The 18564-nt window shown below is 42.6% G+C and overlaps 1 protein-coding gene across 3 annotated transcripts; it reads right to left on the bottom strand.

Annotated features, from left to right (window-relative positions):
- Positions 1-256: 256 nt before the first annotated feature.
- LOC106586324 (enhancer of polycomb homolog 2) lies at positions 257-18317 on the bottom strand. Of its 3 annotated transcripts, none has more exons than XM_014173497.2 (14): positions 17895-18316; positions 14763-14922; positions 10279-10424; positions 9892-10098; positions 8333-8481; positions 5884-6019; positions 5466-5684; positions 5262-5345; positions 3992-4140; positions 3506-3828; positions 2698-2819; positions 2347-2497; positions 1797-2094; positions 257-1588 (listed from the first exon to the last, which is right to left on the bottom strand). In XM_014173497.2, exons 1-14 carry the CDS (start codon positions 18045-18047, stop codon positions 1573-1575), a joined length of 2313 nt encoding a protein of 770 aa, XP_014028972.2. In that variant the 5' UTR covers positions 18048-18316; the 3' UTR covers positions 257-1572. The 3 variants fall into 3 exon arrangements, with proteins under 3 accessions (XP_014028972.2, XP_014028971.2, XP_014028973.2); XM_014173496.2 differs by having other exon boundaries at positions 257-1572; XM_014173498.2 differs by lacking the exon at positions 257-1588 and having other exon boundaries at positions 1912-2142; positions 17895-18317.
- Positions 18318-18564: the final 247 nt, after the last annotated feature.

Below are 18564 nucleotides of genomic sequence, written 5' to 3'. Positions count from 1 at the left end.
TAGCTGTCATCAAAGCAAAGGGTGGCTACTTGAATAATCTCAAATATAAAATATATTTTGATTTGTTTAACACTTTTTTGTTACTACGTGATTCCATGTGCTATTTCATAGTTTGTGTCTTCACCATTATTCTACAATGTAGAAAATAGTAATAAAATAAAAACCCTGGAATGTGTAGGATTGCCAAAACTTTTGACTGGTACTGTAACTCACTGTCAAAGAAGAGTGGCGAAGAAATGGCGTAAACCAGAGGAAAGAGAGTTGTTATACTGATATGTATAGATATATTTATTTATTTCCCAGCATTTTTTTCTGAAACACTCCAAGAACAAGTAACAGGGAAAAATGTATGTCTGAAGAAATAGTGCATGAACACTAGGCATGACTAATTATTTAAACATGTTTCTAATATCACTACAGGACATCAGTACATCAACTACACTAATCTACAGGGGAGGTCAATCACTGACCATCAGACATCGTTTCAACATGTTACTTGCCCCTTGACCAAAGAAGAAAAAAAATACCCCAAAATATTGATGTGCACCCCCCAATCCAAAGGGGTAGTCGTTCAAAGAGTTGCCAAGTAATGTGCAAGATTTTCAGCGCAATACATAACAGATAGAATGGTAAGATTCCTGTGTACTGTTCATTGGCTTCAACTCCCTACCCGTTTAAAAAGGCAAATATATTATAAAAAATTCTTGCTTTACATCTGCAGATTGATTTTAGGATGCATTTATTTGTCATTTGGATTTAAATGTAAATAAATAGGTTCGTATGGAGAATGGCTCATTTTTAAGATTTCTTCATTGTTTTTGGAAAATTCGGCATTGAATGAAAAAGGAAAAGAAAACAGAATAAAAAATTAAAAAGACAATAAATTCCTGTTACAACTGACAAAGTAACAGAAAATACTTGTCTGAAGGGGGAAAAAAATGCCACTGCTAATCTACTTACAAAAGACCATAACTATTCAATTTGTGAAACCAAATCAAAATCAGGCTCATTTTTCCATCTTTAGAAAAAAAGCACAAGAACCAAATATGCTAGCAAGACCGATGTCCATATTTTGCTGATTTGTTTCGTCTGTGGAGATACAAAAATGTAAACATTGCAAAATAAATAGTGGTAAAATGAGTGATACAGGATCCGTGGTTCATGCTCATGATCCCAACAAACGTTTTTTTTTGCATTTTTACATGTACTATATATTGTTTGCATTTTTCAAGTGCAAAAGCATGATGTCAAATTTACTAGAATTCACGTAACAGAAAAAAAGAAAACATAATGATACAAATATACTATCTTACAAGGTAGTGATATTCCCAATTTACAAAATGTACATTTATAATATTGACACGTTATAATTTTTTTGATATGCTCGATTCTGTATAGGTCCTTGTATACGCGTGCCCTCTGGCGGCTGGGGCTGGAGCTTGCGTTCTGTTTGTCACATTCACCGGTCTGAGCAGAATGGCGATGAGGGAGGGAGGGGGTTATGTCACCTCCATTGGTACTGTGGTCTCTGATATGCCGTTCAAAGTATGTCTCTCAGGTTCGTGAGTATCCCTACAAAAATGAATAACTATAGTAATTCATTATTCAGATACATATGCCTGGAAAATGAAAACAAATGTATATCAGCCATTCTAAATGAAGAAACAAGAAATGAAGAATCTAGTAATTGCTGGACAGGTCAGAAGTAATGGACATACGGATATATACTCTGTGTGTTGAGGCAGAAGTTATGGACATACTAAAATACATACAACTGAAATGTATTCTGGTCTTACCTGGCCATGCTGCTGATGGCAGAGGCGGGCGTCACCATGGCCACGCGGTCCAGGCTGCTGGCAGCCACGGTGGCCAGCTTTAAGGCAGACGGCGAGGGGGCTGAGGGTCTGGCGTTGTGGTGGTGGTGGGCAGGGGAGACAGCACTGCCGTGGCCCCGGTGGTTGGGCAGAGACTGGGGCGAGGAGGAGGTGGAGTGGGCAGGTAGCAGAGGGCCTCCGCTGGAGGAGGTAAGACCTGACCTGTCCAACCCTGTGTCGCTCTGGGATGTGCTGGTGGAGTGAAGAGGTCTGGAGGTCCCTGCAGGAGAGGTGATATGACACCGTCAAACCTGAGTAGGCCTATTACCTGAACAAGCACATACCTTACATGTAAATTAATGAGGTGGGATGGTCATTTAGCATCCCCCGATCAGAAACAATAAGTATTTTTTCAATCCTCCAATATTTGCCTCCACTATGGTACCCAACTACAATAGAATATCCGAGAGAAGTCCATATATGTAAAATGTATGACATTCTAATCTAGACGACATGTTCATCCAAAGCTCACCTAAAGGCTGGACGACCCCATTGACGCTGGTATTGTGTGATTTGTTCTCATTGTTGACCTGGCCTGATGCACTGATCACAGCTGATGCCGCAAAATGGGCACTTGCCGAGTCCAGAGTCTTCGATATGATGCAATCAGTGGAGCCAGAAGTCTACAACACAATATTAGTACAGTCTTTAGAATATAACACTGCCATAACATTCATCAAAACATACATACACTGAGCTGTTTGAAACTACCAACATATAAATGGATATGACAATGTTTTCTGCCCCACCTACTGGAGCGAAGTCATTAGGAATTCTGTGTATATACAGTTATCTTTGAAGAGGTGAAAGACGGTGTGTGTACTTGTGTGTTTTGTCGCTCTGGCAGTGAGGAATGCTGCTGGGGAGGAGCAGCGTTCAGCTGCTGTTTCTGCATCTGGGCCAGAGCCTGCTGATGGACCTTGTACTGCTCCTCTGTGATGCCTCCTGTCAGTACAGGAAAATAGGGACAAGACCATCAGACAGACACAGAGAGAAAGAGAGCAACAGAGAAAGAAAGAGACCGAGAGGGGGAAAGTACACAGCAAAGAGGGAGGGAAGATGAGCAGATGGAGAACTGTAGTAATCTTTGAAGGGAGGAAAATATGGCGAGGAGATGAAGACTGCCTAGGTTACCACTCCCTAACACTAGGGGTCATAGTGGAGCAATACCAGAAAATGCAGCTAGGCGTGAGTGAAGTCCACAACTGATTGACCGGAAGTTGCTTGAAGTGCAACCCCCCTAACAGTCTACAGTTCAGTGGCAGCCTTTCCACTTCCCTGCACAAATCATGTCTGACTGGGAGTTATGAATCAACGCTTGCTGACAGTCCTGAGAACAGGTACTGTAGAGAAACGTGATGACAGCCTGCAACCAGGGGGCTGACTGGGAAAAAGAAAACCACCAAATACAAACAAACCCTATCTGACCTGCCTATTTTCAATGGAGAACCAAATGTGTTCCACAAGCAGCACAATTAAAAAATAGAGCCAACATGGAAACTAGGCCTATACAGTTAAATTATGTTTGGGACCGGCTTGATTCCAACATATAAATGCAGAGGCCGTTGTGAGATAGAAACGGAGGGGTGGACTTTAGAATCACCATGGGGTGGGGTTGAGGAGGAGCTTACCTTTGCCACTTCTCTTGGAGTGAACCAACAGCCCTCCAGACAACGTGGTATCCATGGCAGATCTGCCCGTCCTCGTGTCACCACTGCTGTCACCCTGGGTGGGCCTAGGTCTGAAACAGCGCCACCTCAGGGCCTGGATGTTGCTCACGATGTCTGCCAGTGAAGAGGCAGAGCCAGGCATAGTTCTGTGGTTCTGTGAGGAGGGCCAGGGATCAGTAAGGTCTGGAGCACAAGGCCTGGTGAAGGGGGAGGATGTGGCGACGGCTGAGTCCAGCTGCTTTAATGCGCTGTCCAGGTCTGATGAAGCCCGATCCAACAGGATCCTGAGGAGAGGGGGAATTTGTGGAATCTTAGTGACAATTCAATCAGATTTCATTCAGAGAAATCACGATGCAAGTTAACATGCATCATTGGTCCTTAATAAAAACAACAGAATACCTAAACAAAAAGGAGATAGATAGGTGGATGATAAGAGGAGTTGGTTACCTGCCACCTCTCCCCACCCTCCTGCGTGCCAGTCCCACACAGCGTTGGGGTACAGAGAGGGCGGTAAGGGAGTGACGGTGCCGCAGGGCATCCAGCCCTGCTAGCTCGGGGTGTTCCCACAGAAGGCCAGAGCTCTGGTCCACAAAGGGCTGTAAAGACAGGCAGAGGAAACAGTTACTCATGTAGGCTACCTACAGCACAGTATCATACAGACAGGACCAAATACCACCTTACCCACAGACTAGACCCAATACCACAATATTGCCACAGACCAATAACAGGGGTCGCGTTAACACAGGATTTAGCATTTTCATGTAGAAAATAAATGCTAAAATGCTTCTTATTGTAAATTCTGTTCGGATTCAGTCAGGGTTTGCTCCAAATCACGAATGTAAAAGGAATAATTTTGTGCTTCAGTTGCACTTCTCAATTTAGGCTTTTGATTTGAACATTTGAAAAGTTTTAGTGTGTATTAGGCTATTTGATTTAATGTATAAATGTTAGAGAACTTTGGTTTCACTAATAAATATGTTGAAATAGAACCAAATGATCGGTTTCTGTCTTCAGTCCTTTTTTATATATTGACAGTATGTTTGTTTATTCCATGTGTAACTGAGTTGGGGTTTGTGTCGCACTGCTTTGCTTTATCTTGGCCAGGTCGCAGTTATAAATGAGAACTTGTTCTCAACTAGCCTACCTGGTTAAATAAAGGTGAAAAAAAATAGGATATATGGGCTAGGGTATAGGCCAAATGTGATAGTCTGCCTGTAACCAACCTAAATAAGCCTATAACTCCATTCCTATTCTATTCAGAGTTTAGAGAAAATTTAATTGGAAATGAGCTATTATCAGGCTGGTTAATGTGATGCATGTCTGTTGAATTTGGAAAAAACCCACCCGCACACAGGCCCCGCACCACCTACTCAGCCAGCCAGGAGTCATTTAGCGTTGCGGCCACGGCATACAGCATACTTTCTACTCAACGGTGCATGCTAAATAGAATGTGGCGATGAGCACATAGCATGCAGTTTAAGTATGTCAAACTATTATGGGGATTCGGACACGGCCATTATTGACTTTCAATATAAAACACAGGTGAAATGGTATAAAACGCAAACTAAATTGTTTAAAAACACAGATTTTTTTCATGGTCTACGTTTTGAAAATGCAGATTTCTGGAAGCAAAAGCCCCCCTGTAATAATGTATGGAATCGAAACTGAATGTGAGAGAATATATTTTAATTGCACTTCTGATTGCAGTGAGACTCACAGCAAGGTACTGACAGCCTGCTTTCCTTCTGAAGGCAAATGCACCATCTGGATCATTCTCTTCATCTGGTTCTGATGGTGGAGACTGAAAGAGGAGACAAAAAAACAAGACTTAAAAATACATACTTGCTCACAAACCAAATAAGACAATGTATGAACTTCACCATGATACCATCATCAGGACCCTGTTCTCAGAGGTACTGACCAGTGGGTAGTCCTCCTCCTCCTCTCCAGAGCTGTGGAAGTCATACTGTTTAATATCGGCCTTGTTAACGATGTGCTGGCGCTTGGTGGGCCTGCCAGGGCGGCACAGGGGATCCCGCCTGGTGTACTTCTTCTTTGGTCTGACAAAGTCAAAGGGATCCTCGTCCTTCACCGAGAAGTGGTGGTGCCCATGGTGCTGGAGACTACCGGACTTGTGCGTCTGAAAGAGAAAGATCATGGAATTAGACGTTGTGAAGTGTGAAAAGAGGTCATTGCTGCATTGAAGTTCTTGAAAAGCAATCAGTGTGCTGCCGGTGCATCCTGCAGCATCCCCTCTTCTGAACTGCTTCAATGTCAAATGTAAAAACATCAGGTAAAAGTAGAGGTAATGTTATGGTTGATATAAGCCCTTATATTACCTTGATTTTGATCTCAGCTTTATGGTTATGGCGGTTCCCGTTGGTTAGAGTGATTGGAGCAGTGTAGACGGGCTTCTCAGCCAGAGGGACCGTCACCTCACTGAGGACTTCACCCGTAAAGTCACCCATCTGATATCTTCATGGAAACAACAGACAAATAATAGGAACACATTCATTCAGTGCCTTGCAAAAGTACTCATCACCCTTGGTGTTTTTCCAATTTTGTTCCATTACAACGTGTAATTTAAATGGATTTTTATTTGAATTTCATGTAATGTACATACACAAAATAGTTTAAATTGGCGAAGTGAAATAAAAAATTGTTTCAAAAAAAGAAAAAAAAGAAGTGGTGCGTGCGTATGTATTCACCCCCTTTGCTATGAAGCCCCTAAATAAGATCTAGTGCAACCAATTACCAGTCACATAATTAGTTAAATAAAGTCCACCTGTGTGCAATCTAAGTGTCACAGGATCTGTCACATGATCTTAGTATATATACACCTGTCCTGAAAGGCCCCAGAGTCTGCAACACCACCAAGCAAGGGGCACCACCAAGCAAGGGGCACCACCAAGCAAGGGGCACCACCAAGCAAGGGGCACCACCAAGCAAGGGGCACCACCAAGCAAGGGGCACCACCAAGCAAGGGGCACCACCAAGCAAGGGGCACCACCAAGCAAGGGGCACCACCAAGCAAGGGGCACCACCAAGCAAGGGGGGGCACCATGAAGACCAAGGAGCTCTCCAAACAGGTCAGGGACAAAGTTGTGGCGAAGTACAGATCAGGGTTGGGTTATAAAACAATATCCCGAAACATCCTACCGGCAAAATTAAATCCAATATAAAAAAATTGAAAGAATATTGCACTACAACAAACCTGCCAAGAGAGGGCCGCCCACCAAAACTCACGGACCAGGCAAGGAGGGAATTAATAAGAGGCAACAAAGCGACCAAAGATAAACCTGAAGGAGCTGCAAAGCTCCACAGCAGAGATTGGAGTATCTGTCCATAGGACCATTTTAAGCTATACCCTCCACAGAGCTGGGCTTTACGGAAGTGGCCAGAAAAAAAATAAGCAAACATATTTGGTGTTCGCTAAAAGGCATGTGGGAGACTCCCCAAACATATGGAAGAAGGTACTGGTCAGATGAGACTAAAATTGAGCTTTTCGGTATGAACCCAACACATCACCCCGAGGACACCATCGCCACATTGAAGTATGGTGGTGGCAGCATCATGCTGTGGGGATGTTTTTCATCGGCAGGGACTGGGAAACTGGTCAGAATTGAAGGAATGATGGATGGCGCTAAATACAGGGAAATTCTTGAGGGGAAGCCTGTTTCAGTCTTCCAGAGGTTTCAGACTGGGATGGAGGTTCACCTTCCAGCAGGACAATAACCCTAAGCATACTGCTAAAGCAACACTTGAATGGTTTAAGGGGGAATATTTAAATGTCTTGAATGGCCTAGTCAAAGCCCAGACCTCAATCCAATTGAGAATCTGTGGTATGACTTAAAGATTGCTGTACACCAGTGGATCCCATCCAACTTGAAGGAGCTGGAGAGTTTTGCCTTGAAGAATGGGCAAAAATCCCAGTGGCTAGATGTGCCAAGCTTATAGAGACATACCCCAAGAGACTTGCAGCTGTAATTGCTGCAAAAGGTGTCTCTACAAAGTATTGACTTTGGGGGGGGGGGTGAATAGTTACGCACGCTCAAGTTCAGTTTTTTTTGTCTTATTTCTTGTTTGATTCACCAAAAATATTTTGCATCTTCAAAGTGGTAGGCATGTTGTGTAAATCAAATGATACACACACCCCCCCCCAAATGGCAAGGGGTGAATACTTTCACAAGCCACTGTACAGGGTAAAAAAGACAGAAGGGAGGGAAAAAAGGCAGCAATTTGCAGTAATTGGTCCATCATTCATACTGACTGACAGTACTCATCAACAACATGTAAGGACAGGCTGTTCTCTTTTAGCACCAGGACTAGAAGAAGTGTGTTACAGTGTTAGAAACTAAGTGAGAACTGCAATATAGGGCTCCTGAATGGCGCAGCGGTCTAAGGCACTGCATCTCAGTGCTAGAGTCGTCATTACAAAACCTAACCCTGGTTAAATTCCAGGCTGTATCACAACCGGCCGTGATTGGGAGTTCCTACATGGCGGCGCACAATTGGCCCAGCGTTGTTAGGGTTTGTCCAGGGTAGGCCGTCATTATAAATAAGAATTTGTTCTTAACAGACTTGCCTAGTTAAATAAAATACATAAATTATATCACTCAGCATGACCTCTAGTCTGCTCTGACACAGGAAGCCCTGCTCGGTTACACCATGTAACACTAATAAGGCACTGGCTACAATCACACACACGTAAGAAACAGGGCAAACAATCTCACACACATACCGGCTACCATCCCTCTAACCCACCCCCCCAATGCGTTTAAGGCTCACCTTTTCTCCAATACCTCCAGTGTGAGGTGCAGCAGCTCTCTCTTGCTCTTCTCCCTCCTCTTGATCATCTCCAGGATGGTGACCGTGCGGCTGAACTCCCTCCGGAGCTTCAGCATCTTTTCATAGGATGCCTCGTCATTCTTACGGTTCTGAACAAGAGAGAGACACGGTCAAACAACTATACAAACCCTCAGGATCACCAAGCCGACAGAGGCAGACTTGCCAACCGTAAAGAATTTAAGAGTACCACCGGCACACACTACACACTTTCTAGGTGACATTTAGGGGTAATGAGTCTAGTGAAAATGTAAACCGGCCAAAGAATTTTGATTCAGGAGAAAATTCAGAATAATTCAATTACAGGATGGAATGCAGTAGTCTAGCTTACTTTAGCCTATCTGGAATATGAAACAACTGAACTAGGACTATATGAGCTTGTTTCAGATCTCCATCCCTGAACTCATCCATCATGTCTGACTACTAGGCTACCATTCATTCAACATTTTTTGTTGTCATTGGTGAACTGACTATTATCACATCATTAGCAGCCTAATACTGTTGACATGCAGCTATATCAAGAGGACAGATCAAGAGCTGATTAATTAAGATAGGCCTAGTAATCTTTAACAGTCTAAAATAACTTTCTGTGAAGGACGGTTTTAGCAACACTGCACGCTTCCTTGCTCGTCAATGTGGTCGTGCCTTCTACCGTTGCTTAGATTAAAGCTTGTGCGGGCAAGAAAGTGTTCTCGCCTAGTTGACTATGGAGCTAACTACCTTTGTCTTAATGACACCTTAGCTAAGGAGCTTACAATGAAATAATAGTGGTTGTGCTTAACCAACACATACAATTTTGGAACATGTATTGAGCAAACACTTTGTTCTCCATTTCCCCTACTCTTTTCCTCACACATCAGTTGTATCAACAGATGAAGTGGAGAGCTGCCATCAAGCTCGAGGGAGAAAAATAGTACTACGACTACGGGGGGCGGGCCGACTTTTTTTCTCCTCGCCCAAGTCCTCTGATTGGCTCAGCTCCACTATGTGCCAACTCAAAGCCTATTTTTGCCTATTTCTGGGAAGTTTTTTGTACCAGTGTACTTTGACCTCAAATTGTATGCATGGTACACAAAATGCCTGCAGGTTAGTAGGTCTACAGAGGTCCTGACTGAGTTAGGGTACAGAGAGATTCATAAAAATTCTTGGAGAGCACATCAATCAATGGGGCGTATAGCAGTTAAGAGCATTGGGCCAGTAACCGAAAGGTCACTGAATCAAATACCCGAGCCGACTAGGTGAAAATCTGTCGTTGTAACCTTGAGCAAGACACTTAACCCTAATTGCGCCTGTAAGTCACTCTGGATAAGAGCATCTGCTAAATGAGTAAAATGCAAATGGGACAAACATGAAACAAATTACTTGCAACACAATGATAAATTAAATTGTGCAAGGCTCCAAACCTTGAAAGAATAGACAATTATTGCCCGATACTGAAACTGCATCTAATCAAAGTGAGGGGACACACTTTCAATCCAAGCCATGTGATTCTCCTTTCTCACCTTCCTGGTCTGCATCTTCTCTGTGCGCCGTCTGAAGGCCACATAGGCGTCGTTGTTGGTGGAGCCGTCTCTCTTCTCCTGCTTGATGAGGGGGATGAGCGATGGGCCTTGGCAGTTCTTCCTCTTCCTCACCCAGTAGTCGTACACTGACTTCAGGAGGTAGTCATCCTCGTTCAGTAGCAGTTTGGCTTCTGTGATAGTGACTAGCTGTGAGCAAACAGAGATGGAAGTTTAGTTTATTACAGTGTTCCCTTGATTCTTTTCCAGAGCAAAGCCTCTCAAAGGAACATGACATCCAGGCCCTCCGGCATAAAACGGTAAATATTCTATTAGCACAGAGAAGCACTTGATAACTGCTGCTGGTCTAGATGGCGGGTGTTATGTTACCTGGTTTGCGCTGGCTTTCTCCAACCTGTCCACCATGGTCTCAAACTGTATGGGTTTGATCTCCATCTTGCGGTTGAGCCTGTTGAGGAGGGTCTCATCCTCTGAGTCCATGTCATAGTCTGGCTGCTCATTATCCAGACCCAGGGCTATGAGAAGAGGAAGAGAGGATCAGATTAGGTCAGAAAAAAGGTCTTCTTGGTGCAAATTCATTAGTGTAGGGCCTCTAATCGATTACAGCTGGTTGGCCGAGGACAGATTCCATCTTGTGAAAGTGATTTTGTAACAACTTACATTAATTGCTCTATAACAGGGGTGCTCAAACTTTTGGGCTAGGTGGGCCCCAAAAAAATCTCAGTGTTGGGCCGAACAAACAGACATCTATTTAGAAATATTAAAAAGGTAAACCATAGCTTTTTAGGGTCTTGAAACAAGGGCTTTTTAGAAATCATAAAAATTACACTTCAAACAACTAAATTCTAGCCATTTACATTTACGTCATTTAGCAGACGCACTTATCCAGAGCGACTTACAAATTGGTGCATTCACCTTATGATATCCTGTGGAACAACCACTTTACAATAGTACATCTATATCTTTTTCGGGGGTGGGGGGATTAGAAGGATTACTTTATCCTATCCTAGGTATTCCTTAAAGAGGTGGGGTTTCAGGTGTCTCCGGAAGGTGGTGATTTAATACGTGGTGCATTCGGAAAGTATTCAGACCCCTTAATTTTGTTATGTTACAGCTTTATTCTAAATTAGATGCATTTATTTTTCCTCAAACACAACGCCCCATAATTACAAAGCAAAAGTTTATTTTTAAAATAAACTTAAATATCACATTTACTTAAGTATTCAAGGAACTCTGTACTTTGCTCAGTTAGTTAATCTTTCCCTCAATCCTGACTAGTCTCCCAGGCATGATATTGCCAACACCATGCTTCACCGTAGGGATGGTATTGCCTAGGTGCGATACCAGGTTTCCCCCAGACGTGACACTTGGCACTCAGGCAAAAGAGTTCAATCTTGGTTTCATCAGACTAGAGAATCTTGTTTCTCATGGTTTAAGAGTCCAAGCGGGCTGTCAGGTGCCTTTTACTGAGGAGTGGCTTCCGTCTGGCCACTCTACCATAAAGGCCTGATTGGTGAAGTGCTGCAGAGATGGTCATCCTTCTGGAAGGGTCTCCCATCTCCACAACTCTGTCAGAGTGACCATCGAGTTTAGTCACCTCCCTGACCAAGGCCCTTCTCCCCCGATTCCGGGCGGCCAGCACTAGTTAGTCTTGGTGGTTCCAAACTTCTTCCAAACTGTGTTCTTGGCGACCTTCAATGCTGCAGACATTTTTTGGTACCTTTCCCCAGATCTGTGGCTCGACAATCCTGTCTCAGAGCTCTACGGACAATTCCTTCAACCTCAAGGCTTGTTTTTTTCTCTGGCATGTACTGTCAACTGTGGGGCCTTATTTAGACAGGTGTGTGCCTTTCCAAATCATCTCAAGGATGATCAATGGAAACAGGATGCACCTGAGCTCAATTTCGAGTCTCATAGCAAAGGGTCTGAATACTTATGTATATAAGGTATTTGTTTATTTGTTTGCTAAAAAAATCTTACAATCTGTTTTCGCTTTGTCATTATGGGGTATTGTGTGTAGATTGAGGGAAAAAATTATTTTATCAATTTTAGAATAAGGTTGTAATGTTACAAAATGTGGAAAAGGTGAAGGGGTCTGAATACTTTCCGAATGCACTGTAACTTGACACAACACCAGATTCTAATTACCAGTATTGAAACATTACCAGTATTAAAGACGGATAAAAAAACAAATGAACACAAAGCTAATAACTTGAATGTTTCAAATGACTTAAAATATGGGAAAGGTAACAATTTATATTTGCAGCAGTCACTGAAATGCATCAGAAAAAGTATTATAAAGTTCAGGAAAACATTAGGGGTGCCTACACCGTTTTGGGGAGCCCTATGTGAGATAAGGTTGGGGGGCCCACCCACCTCATGGGCAAAACATTTTTAGTGAACCCCCTCTCGGCAGTGGATTTTTTGTTGTTGCAGTTTCACCTGGTAATTTCCTTCCATTCTACACATTTTGCCATGGGGCAGAGAAACATTTTCAATTTTAAAGTTAATTTCCTGCAATTGTACACATTTTGCCATGACTTATGCCATGTTCACATGATATCTGAGTGAGAATGACTAACAAGATCAACGTGGGGCCCTTGGACGTGGGCACATGCCCTGCGTGCCCGGTAGGTAATTTGGTGATGATTACTACAAGGTTTAGATAGCTGGCTAGATTACCTTATCTAGCAATTACATTTATTTTAGCTGACATGGGCTAATTGAGTGACTGACATAAGTGGAACACTGCAGATGCACTACCAAATTTCAATATTGCACCTTCTGTATTCTACTTTTCTAATTCTCAACAATAAGTTGAGACCTCGACGAAGTTTGTAGAAAAATATAATAATTCAATAAATAAAAATCGGAACCTTCTGGTGGGCCAAACCAAATGTTGTCCCAGTTTGGTCGCCCCTGCTCTACAACCTCTGCTGTCAGACAGCCAAAGATGTGGTAGCTTGATGGGCTGTTCAAAGATTCAATATCCAGATTTGGCAAGTGACATTTCAGAAACCATTTGATGCCTTGTCAACATTTGTCTGAGTGAATATGTGTGTGTTAGGGCTGGACGATATGGCCAAGATGTTATATCACAGTATTTTTATTTGGACGGTATTTGACAGTATTTGTAGTTTTTGAAAGATAAAAGTTCTACATTTGCTTTATGAGGAATAAGTGATCCTAGGGAGGCAACACAAACATTCTAAATGATTTCAATTAGTCTTTCTCCATTCTGATTGTTTTATACTGTTCAATTCAACTTCAACCAAAACTAATTTTAGCACTTATCACTTCTGCATTTCCTGCACTCAATTGCAGTGGTGGAAAAAGTACCCAATTGTCATACTTGAGTAAAAGTAAAGATACGTTAATAGAAAATTACTCAAGTAAAATTGAAAGTCACCCAGTAACATACTACTTGAGTAAAAGTCTAAAAGTATTTGGTGTTAAATATACTTAAGTATTGAAAGTAAATGTAATTGATAAAATGTACTTAAGTATCAAAATTAAAAGTATAAATAATTTGAAATTCCTTATATTAAGCTAACCGGACGGCACCATTTTCTTATATTTACGGGGATAGCCAGGGGCACACTCCAACACTCGGACATAATTTACAAGCAAAGCATTTGTGTTTAATGAGTTCTCCAGATCAGAGGGAGTAGATGACAAGGGATGTTCTCTTGACAAGTGCATGAAATGGACTATTTTCCTGTCCTGCTAAGCATTCAAAATGTAACGAGTAATTTTAGGTGTCAGGGAAATGTATGGAGTGAAAAGTACAGTACTTTCTTTAGGAATGTGTGAAGTAAAAGTTGTCAAAAATAAAAATAATAAAGTAAAGTACAGACAATATTTTTTTACTTTAGTACTTGAAAGTATTTTTACTTAAATACTTTACACCACTGTTCAATTGAGATCATTTTCACACTGCCACGTAGGGCTGCACGATATGTGCAAATAATCTAGGACTTATTTTAACCAAATGTTGCAATTGTGATTTGACTTACTATTCTAATTCTATAGTTAGAATATAACAGTGGGCACTTTGAATACAGTGTTGTTTGAGATGACAACGAATTAAAAAGCCAGGGAGGAGTTGTGACAGGATAGGAACTAAAGTGTTGATTAGTGTTTCCTAGGGGACCCTATAAGCTTTGGCTACATTGCATATTCTCTCTTAGCTACTTCATGTAGCTAACATATTCCAGCTTTGCATATTCCTCTGATTTAGAAGATACTGTTGCACAAACATGCTGATTTAGGTCTACACCATCACTGGTATTATCAGGCTGTATTAGCTAGCTACGTTTGCTCTTACTCAGTACATTTATTAGCTAGCTAGCTATTAGCATTAGCGGCTAACAATTAGTGTCTCAAGATTTAGGGCAACTTGCTAAGAAAAGACAAACTAATAGTGTCATTATAGAACGCTAGTGGATTTATATTAAGAAGCAAAGTGAAAACAGCATTGTTGTCATCAACATTGTTGTTTGTGCTGCATTGACCATGCAGACTGAAAGCAAGTGTCTCATGGTTGAGGAACATACGCTCCTTGCATGACAGGGGGCGTGGCTAGGTCTGTGTGGAAAGTGGCATGGAGAGAAAGAGCGGAGAGCGATGACTCAAGTAGCGAAATAAACTAAAAATTGACATTACACATGGAGTACCATATTTAACAAACATTAAAATACCGGTATAGAAGGTAAAGTAAAAACCCAAACCGGTCCCTGCATCAATACCGGTATATCATAAAATACGGTATACCACCCAGCCCTAGTGTGTGTGAGAGTTGGATGGGAGGGGGAGTAGCCTACAGAAGTTGCTGCCAAGAAAATGCTACTCACGCTGAATGTGGAAGAGCTGTTTGGGAATCCTGAGCTCTCCTTTATAGAGACGGTCGTAGTAAGTGATGTTGCTCTCCGCCTCCGGCACCGGGATGACCATGTTCTCCTTCTTTTCCCTGAAAACCGACTGCGCAGAGATGGCCCTCTGGAGATGGTGCTCCTGAGGGAGAGAAAGATTGACATGTTTAGAAAACCTGTATTGGCACAATTCAGACAAAAAGAGAGAGACAGACGACAGAGGGCGAGAGGAAGAGAGCAAAGGACACATTGAGAGAGGGAGTAAGGGAGAGAAGAGGTAGAAAGAAGAGTGAGCAGAAAGCTTGATCCTGTGTTTACTTAATAGTAAAAACCTACTAGGGCAATTACATGGTAACAGAATGATGCTGAGAATCAGATTTCACTTTAAAACGTATGTCAAACAAAAACCAATGCAGATACAAAGTTTGTTAACAGAATGATTGTGCTGTCATTCTGTTACCAATGTTTGAATCTGCACTGTTCTTTAAGTAAATGTTTTTTTGTTACATGTTGTGGACATTTTTAAAAGTAGTCCTTTTGCTGAGTTGCACAGTTTATTTAATTCTGCAATTATTGTTTTTTGTTTAACATACATTTTAAAGTGAAAGATCTGAGTCTCAGCAGCATTCTGTTACCTTGGAATTGGCCACTACTAACATCTTATCTTCAATCAAAAATGACCATGTTTGCATATCATGACAGCAAGGATGCCTTTCAGATGCTGTACAGTCAGCAGACAAGACAGTCTCGTCTGCAAATAACACCCTGTATGGAATGGGTTCATAGGCTGCACAGGCAAACTAACAGCGGTATGGTGATGAAACCTCCTGCAACAACTTGAAAGGTGAAGGCCTCATTTTAGTGCTGTTGGACTGACTGCAGGCAATACTAGATCTGCACTGATGTAACAATAATAGAGATCAAAGAGAAGTAACTATCTACAATAGTCTACAAGTGTGCCATGGTTCATTTATGGCGCCTTGGCTTCCTATCTGTCAACCACACATCTCCTGCTTAGTATTAGTAGGTTAGCTAACGTTACTTAAAGAGTCTCATTGGCCTCTAAGTTAACTAGCTAGGGACTATATTTGGTAAGCTAGTTAGCTAACTAGTTACTTCAGAAATATAACCTCAGCAAAAAAAGAACCGTCCCTTTTTCAAGACCCTGTCTTTCAAAGATAATTCGTAAAAATCCAAATAATTTCACAGATCTTCATTGTAAAGGGTTTAAACACTGTTTCCCATGCTTGTTCAATGAACCATAAACAATTAATGGACATACACCTATGGAACGGTCGTTAAGACACTAACAGCTTAGACGGTAGGGACTGGGGCTCCCGAGTGGCGCAGTGGTCTAAGACACTGTCTCAGTGCAAGAGGCATCACTGCAGTACCTGGTTCAAATCCAGGCTGCATCACATCCGACCGTGATTGGGAGTCCCATAGGGAGGCCCCCAATTGGCCCAGCGTCGTCTGGATTTGGCCGGGGTAGGTCGTCATTGTAAATAAGAATTTGTTCTTAACTGACTTGCCGAGTTAAATAAAAGGTTAAATATTTATTTTATTTTAAATTAAGGTCAGTTATGAAAACTTAGGACACTGAAGAGGCCTTTATACTGACTCTGAAAAACACCAAAAGAAAAGATGCCCAGGGTCCCTGCTCATCTGCGGCATGAGGACTGCAGATGTGACCAGGGCAATAAATTGCAATGTCCGTACTGTGAGACGCCTAAGACAGCGCTACAGGGAGACAGGACGGACAGTTGATCGTCCTCGCAGTGGCAGACCACGTGTAACAAGACCTGCACAGGATCAGTACATCCGAACATCACACCTGCGGGACAGATAGAGGATGGTAAGAACAACTGCCCGAGCAATCCCTCCATCAGTGCTCAGACTGTCCGCAATAGGCTGAGAAGCTGGACTGAGGGCTCGTAGGCTTGTTGTAAGGCAGGTCCTCACCAGACATCACCAGCAACAACGTCGCCTATGGGCACAAAACCCACCGTCACTGGACCAGAAAGGACTGGCAAAAAGTGCTCTTCACTGACGAGTCACGGTTTTGTCTCACCGGGGATGATGGTCGAATTTGTGTTTATCGTCGAAGGAATGAGCGTTACACCGAGGCCTGTACTCTGGAGCGGGATCGATTTTGAGGGTCCGTCATGGTCTGGAGCGGTGTGTCACAGCATCATCGGACTGAGCTTGTCATTGCAGGCAAATCTCAACTCTGTGCGTTACAGGGAAGACATCCTCCTCCCTCATGTGGTACCCTTCCCATAGACTCATCCTGACATGACCCTCCAGCATGACAATGCCACCAGCCATACTGATCGTTCTGTGCGTGATTTCCTGCAAGACAAAGAGCCCGGATCTCAATCCCATTGAGCACATCTGGGACCTGTTGGATCGGAGGGTGAGGGCTAGGGCCATTCCCCCCAGAAATGTCTGGGAACTTGCAGGTGTCTTGGTGGAGGCGTGGGGTAACATCTCACAGCAAGAACTGGCAAATCTGGTGCAGTCCACGAGGTGGAGATGCACTGCAGTACTTAATGCAGCTGGTGGCCACACCAGATACTGACTGTTACTTTTGATTTTGACCCCCCCCATTTGTTCAGGGACACATTATTCAATTTCTGTTAGTCACATGTCTGTGGAACTTGTTCAGTTTAAGTCTCAGTTGTTGAATCTTCTGTTCAAACAAATATTTACAAATGTTAAGTTTGCTGAAAATAAACGCAGTTGGCAGTGAGAGGACGTTTCCTTTTTTGCTGAGTTTATAAAAGGTTGGATGAGAAAGCATTGATGGCAAGTTTGCTTAGTTTGTTATCAATCGCAACATCGCGCAAGTCACCAATAAAATGTACGTAAAATCATTTACGTCAGTAGTCGAAGAAAGCCCTACCAATCATAAACAAACCTAGTCATTTACGCCATGAGAGTATACATGGCGTAAAGACTACGATTTACTACGCAACGAGCGTGAAATGACGGGCCCTAAGCATAAATAAACAAACATACGTACAAAATGTTGCGTAAATACATCAAGAATACAATCGCACTACTGTGCACATTAAATCATTTTAAGATTTCTAAATTTAAACGTTTTCTTACCGATTCTTCTTCTTTTTCCATCCCCGTAGGCATCTGCGGCACAGCCCGGTTGATCGAAACGCAGTCATTTAGGTCTGGAAGGTCTTTGTTGCGGTATATGGGGAGAGGTTTGGCGGCGTCTAGCGCTCGCGCTCGGAACGATAGTTTACTCATTGTTTGCCCCTATCGCACTCACATTGAACGCGAAGGAAACATGTATCCCGCCAGAATTCGCTAAGAAAATCGGTATAAATCCACAAGGGACTCGGTTGATTTCACAATAGTAGGATTCATTGGTAACCATTCGGTCGAAATCAAATGCGAAAAGCCATTTCTGGTCGAGTTTAACTGGATTTAGAAGCTATTTTTCTCGGGTGATCCACTCCCAGTCCCATGAAAAACATGGCGGACATGTCCACAGCGCCTGAGCAATCCCGACAGCCAGCGCGAGACATCTGAAAAACATGGGCCCTGGTGTTGCGCGCGCATCTCATACAACATGCATGAAGAAGTCATAAAACTCCACACTTTTATACTTGCCTAGTAAAGTATTACTTTTTAGTTGTATTGAAAAACACGTAGAACATAGTTGTGGGGATTGTTCACTTACACCAAACACTAGTACACTTCAAGTAGGCCAATTCCAGGTTCCCATGTCATTTGCAATAGTTGAGTCCAATGTGATCTGGTT

This window comes from Salmo salar, chromosome ssa25 (genome assembly GCF_905237065.1).
Source record: "Salmo salar chromosome ssa25, Ssal_v3.1, whole genome shotgun sequence".
In the NCBI taxonomy this organism is placed as follows: Eukaryota; Metazoa; Chordata; class Actinopteri; order Salmoniformes; family Salmonidae; genus Salmo; species Salmo salar.
The sequence above is the reverse complement of the archived record's forward strand: the minus strand, read 5'-3'. Positions and strand labels throughout refer to the sequence as shown.